The 5,872-nt window shown below is 32.4% G+C and overlaps 1 protein-coding gene across 3 annotated transcripts in view; it reads right to left on the reverse strand.

Moving 5' to 3' along the window:
- Positions 1-215: 215 nt before the first annotated feature.
- Positions 216-5,872, reverse strand: part of LOC119639932 (PXMP2/4 family protein 2) — a 29,068-nt gene continuing 23,411 nt past the window's right edge. For all 3 annotated transcript variants that reach the window (XM_038037668.1, XM_038037670.1, XM_038037669.1), the window contains exon 4: positions 216-483. In XM_038037668.1, the coding sequence (XP_037893596.1) occupies positions 253-483 (231 nt within the window). In that variant the 3' untranslated portion in view covers positions 216-252. The remainder of the gene's footprint in view (positions 484-5,872) is intronic.

Here is a 5,872-nt window from a genome sequence, read left to right on the forward strand (position 1 = left end):
GAAAATAATTTCCTTACTTATATTTGTACGCCATGTATTGAAGGAGATCTTACCTTTAATTGCAGACTTTATTTCGATTATAAACTTTTCTTAAAATCAATTTTCTTTAAATTTATAAAAATATTATTTTTTTAAAAATCTTACAAAATTAAATAAATTTCAATATATATATATTTTTCTTTTGTGTATATCTAAAAAAAATCACAAAAAATTTTTCTAAAAAAAAAACTTATCGTAAATCGTTTTCAATATTCATTCGAACCAATCGAAAATTTTATGCAGCTTTAGATCGAAATGATGTTTACCATCTTTACGTTGAAGTTCCACGTATTTAACGTAAGACAAAAATGCCGTCCATAGTGTGCTAAAAATTGATGAGACGACAACTTGATTCTTTGGACGAACAAAAGCGAAATTATATGTTTGTACAATTGGCCAATAAATGAAACCAACTTTATAGGCATCGAAGAATTTCATGCTAACCTATAATGATAAATGCATTCATTCATTTGCACATATGCATATATATAACAGAGTTTTAACAAAATGGAAGAGAAGAGAAGAGAAGAGAAGAGAAGAAAAATAGGAAATTAAGTGAGTAGAAGCGATTTCATCTCATCGCTTTCATTAATTTATAAATGAATTTAAAATATTATCTTATGTATGTTACGTTGCAGTGCTGCAGTGTTGCGGATATTATTATCATGACGATGCATTCATATAATGATAATGGTTTCAATGGTTAATGATGGCATAGCATGATATGAAATTACTGTACATAATGCATGCATTTCATATGTACATGGGAAACGTGTCTATCCGCGGAATATTATTATAAGATTGCCCTGAGAGCGAGAGAATAGCGACCCTGTACTAGTAGTTTTACGTTGAAACGTTTGTGTGTGTCGTCTGTTTACGGTTTATTTTTACATTAAGTGGAATAATTAAGTATTAATCGGACAACGATTTATTGAATTATAGTAATCATCGGATTGCGAACATACGCATATGTACACACATACACACACATATCTATATATATATATATATATATATATACGCACACACATATTTATAAATGAAAGCAAAAATTAATATTTAAGTTGACATGAAACTATACGATTATTGATGTCAATAAAAAATTATTTCTTTTTTGTTTTTATTCGTTGGTCATTTGTGTAATGTACGATCTAAGTGTAATTGTATAATTGACTTCCGACAGATGTCATTTGCAAATATTATTTCCTTGCCATCTTGCCATATTGAATGTATAAACTTTAGTGTTTAAGAAAGAAGAATTGTATTCTTTGATGGTTATACAAACTTAACCTCAGGTTTAATTATTCAGTTAACAGGATCTTATTATTCTTTGCTTATTTTCGTCATAAAGTATTCAAAATTAAATTTTCCGCCATATAAAAAAAAAGAAAAAGTTAATTTTCTTGAGAATCGTTGTATGGATTGGAATCAAGAAATAGATTTAGTTCAAACCTGCTAAAGCTGACTTCTATAACCGATATTCTCCACAAAATTTTACTTTAACTATTTACTTGCTTTTTACATCCATCATCGGAGGATGGAAGGTATATTCAGTTTGTTAAAACGTTTGCAACACTCAGAAGTAAGCTTCAGAGACCTTACCACGCATATAGATTCTTGAGCAGTATCAGCCTGTCCGTCTGCCCGTCTACCCAGTTATACGATTGTCCCTCTGTTTCAAACGTTGTCATGAGACTATCGACTTCAAATTTCGCAGAAAGATTGAAAGTTCTTGCACGCAGATTGATATTGAAAAATGGGCCAAGTCGTTCGAAGTACACGCTTATGGTACTACGAAAAGTGAGAACACCTCTACTTTCCAAAAGGAATAAAAAATTGGGTTTTTGATAAACTATAGCAAATAAGTGTACAAAAATTTGATCGTGTACGCGGAATGCCTTAATACCTGTACACAAACGGAAATAATTGACCAAGCCTATCCACTATGATAGCATATCAAAATTTTACTTTTTTTTCAATCCCTTTATAATGTGCAGAAACATGCTTAAAAGACCCCATAAAACGTATAAATTCTTGGTCAGCTTCAAATTTAGAATGCACGCCCGTCCATTTGTCTGGCCTTCTGCCCGTTTGCCACTCTGCTTGGCATTTGTGATTAACATTCTTCTTTTTCCACGCAGATAAAGGCAGCGCCTACGATTTTGCAAAAGAATTTGGAAGTGACCTTTCAAAGGACACGCCTGCAAAAATAGAATAAATCAGCCTCGCTCACTCAATATAAAAATTCAGTTCTTTCATTTTTTTGTCTTTTTTAGGATAATGATGGTGGCTACAAAAGATTCAGTGAGGACTGAATATAATTTTCTTACTTGTTTATTATTTACTTTTTTCTACACAAGTTAGCCTGCAGCGATAATATCGTTCAGTAGGTTTTGTCGAAACATTTTGAAAACTGTATTTTCTTTGATATGGTAACTTTTTCAACTTAAGCCGCTATTATGTAGAAGTGACCGCAAAAGTGGTCCAAGTCAATCTATTTTCTATAGGCTCTATCCTAGAACCAAGACACATTCAAGACTTCATCAAAATATGCCAAAATTTTCAAAAGTAAAATGAAACCAATAATACTTCAGACGGATAGATGGAGGGATAAGTTTAAACCGCTTCAGAAAATCATCCTGAATAAATCGGTATAATAAAAGGTAGTTCATCCTCCTAGGTATTATATATATGTCCGCAATACCACAACTTACATTGTACTACAAGAAGTGTAGAGTATAAAAAAATTGTAGACTCCTTCAGTCGCTATTGTTGAATATCAGTTTAGGAAAGGATTCGATATAACCTTGATATTGTCTAATCAGCTATTTAGCTTGTGATATTTATAAATAGATGCACATATATATATAAGCACTTTATACACATGTAGCTTGCAGGCGAATCTATATACGCTCGGTTTTAATTTGCTAAATTTTAGAATTTTTTCTCAAGTACAATAGCTTTGCAAGCAGGCCTTTCCAAACTGATGTTGAGCTTCCAGTTATTATTCTTAAAAATTTATATAATATATTTCAGTCCGTTTGATAGCTGGATCTTTGCAAGAAAAGTTGCGTTCATTTCGTTTTCCAACAATATGCCATAACTACTCATTACGTAAAAGCATAATTTTACGCAAACCCTAATGCGTGGTTTGAGAATTTTTTCTCCATGAAGGAAACAAAATAAAACCCAAAATCTCTTTGCGTGCATTTAATTGTCTTAACGTCTAAATTAATTTACTTTCTGTGTCGGTTAAGTAGCAGGAATTTTATCCCAAACCCAACGTAAAAGGAAAAAATGAAACAAAAAAGGGATCAATAACAAGTTGTTAAACAATTATCGACACGTGTGTATTTGAAGAGTCCATCAGTACAAAGAGATTATTTGGCACATGAAATGATTTACGGTACACGTGTCGTTTTCTTTACAAAAAACAAAACAAAAAAAAAAAAAATGAAAGCAAAAGGAAAACAGAAAAAGTATAAAAGAGAATAGGGAAACAATTACATCAACCTTGAAGTGAAATTGTTTTGATTCTCAGCGTTTGCTTGGTTCGATCGTTATCTAAGAAATATTTTCCGAAAATAAAGATAATTAAAAATTGCTTTCGATTAGGTTGACTCACAGTCGATGAGTTCTTTCATTAGATCATTAGACATTAATATGTGAAAGCATTGTTGAAATAACACGGCCTGTAAGAGTCGTATGGTCTGTCTATAGTTATACGTATAAAATATAACAGATGAAAATAATTAGAGTGACAAGCTTTGCAAGAATAATATAACATAAAAAACTATTTTTTGCTTATAAATGCACCGCTCTAAGGATGCTTGACTTGCCGGACAAGAAAATATTGTTTACGTTTGATTGGAGACATCGCTTAAAACAAATTCAGAGAATAACTTCTTAATTGCTGATGCTCCAGTTAGCTAGTTTGGTCCACTTTTACATGCACGGTTAGGATTGTACAGAATTTTGGGACTTTTTGATATAAATTTTGGAGAAAAGCCTTATGGCAAATGTGTAACTTTGCAAACAATTACAAAGTATGAGCGGCGTTAGTATCCCCGTTGATCGTTTGAAGCATTTTTACTTTATGCTTCTGCCTGCATAAGTAGACGAGTGGGTAAGAATCGCGACCACCAGGACAGTGTTCGTGGATTCAAAGCAACAAGTGTAGCGTAGAGTTTACCTTGGTTGTACCTATGTTGACCGGTGTGTTGGTAAAGGCTTAAGGTTTATCGATTGGGCAATGGACTACGGCCACCACCTTCCTAATTCTCTTTCTTTTCTCCTCTAGACGTTGTTTTGTCACCATCAACGTGTTATACAAGCAAGGCATATAATATCGCATAGCACACATTGGACTTGAGATTTCTTACAAGGGGAGCATAATAACTCTTAGTTGTTTTTTATAAAGATTTTAACGCATTTAGTTGCACTTATGTGACAAATATCGATTGCAATTGTATTTTCTCTCGCCTGTATGCGTAATATATATATAGGGCAATATACATCCATACATAGAGACAAGAACGCATCTTGGTTTCCAGGAGAGGTAAGATCTCAAGCATATAATGAAAGTAGTTAAGAAATAAATTCCAATCTTCAAGATTTTATTGGCTGTAAGCAGTTATATATACACAAATAATATATCTTAAAGGGATGACTAAATCGGCACGGTTATGGGACCAGGTAAGAGTGATGACTACCAAGTCAGTCTAGAAGCAAAATGGAGTGCTCAGACCACTTTATCGATTGTGCACACATCCACTAGGCTGCCTTATCCTCCCTGACTATCATCGTGTTACTGCTAGGCTTGATTTCTCTCTAACAATCATCGTATTACGCGAATAGAGGTCATCCCTTGAGCGATTGGTTATGGTAAAAAAAAAAAGAATAAAACATATTCGGAAGATATTGTAAACAAAGTTAATATCGTCCCATAAGTTATAGGTTTTTCATCTCATTTCGCAAATACACTCTAGCTATTAATCTCAAATATTTAGGTTGGAAGACATGTACCTGTACAGTGGCACCAGAGAAAAAAATAAAATTATTATCGCGATGGGCGAACTGGTTCACGTATATCATGTTAAACATCATATTTTAGAAATGCTAATTGGCGCGATCTCTGGCTATAGATACAGGTTAGATTCAGGTGTTTTCATGAACTTTCGTTTCGTTTCCTAATCAATATTTAGGCGATTTCCGCCTATCCAGTGATGCTGAAATTTTACCCACATTTTAAGTTCAGAGAGTAACTCTGAACTGTTCGAAATGGCAGACTCCACTTAGAGGGGATATATTTTTCAAAATAAAGATTCCAAATTAAATATGGCGGAAATCATGCTGGGCGAATCAGTTGTCTGGTAGTTTCCATTACCAAATAGAACTATATGGAGAATGGAACGCTACAAATTAAATGTGTTAATTTTAAATGAAATATGGCGGACACCACGGCATGGTGCATTAATATTTTCTTTATAAAAAAGTGTAAAAAAAGACTTTTAAAAATAAGCTTTTATTTTAATGAAGCAAATGGTAAAACATAAATTTTTTTCCCAGAGTCACATTCATGTAACTATATATAAAAAAACTTGGGGCGTTTAAAAAAAAAAAAAAATGAATTTCTAACGTAAGCTTTTATGTGTGATAACATAAAAATGAGTCTGGGAAAAAAATATTTATTTTCCACCGTTTAGTTCATTAAAATAAAAGTTTACCTAAAAAAAAAAAAAAATTTTTTTTTTGTGTAATTTATTCGACCTTAATGTAATGCGATAGTAAAAAGCAAGAATTTTAGGCAAAGTTTGTTACTAAATGATGATAC

This window comes from Glossina fuscipes, unplaced genomic scaffold (assembly GCF_014805625.2).
Source record: "Glossina fuscipes isolate IAEA_lab_2018 unplaced genomic scaffold, Yale_Gfus_2 114, whole genome shotgun sequence".
Taxonomy (NCBI): Eukaryota; Metazoa; Arthropoda; class Insecta; order Diptera; family Glossinidae; genus Glossina; species Glossina fuscipes.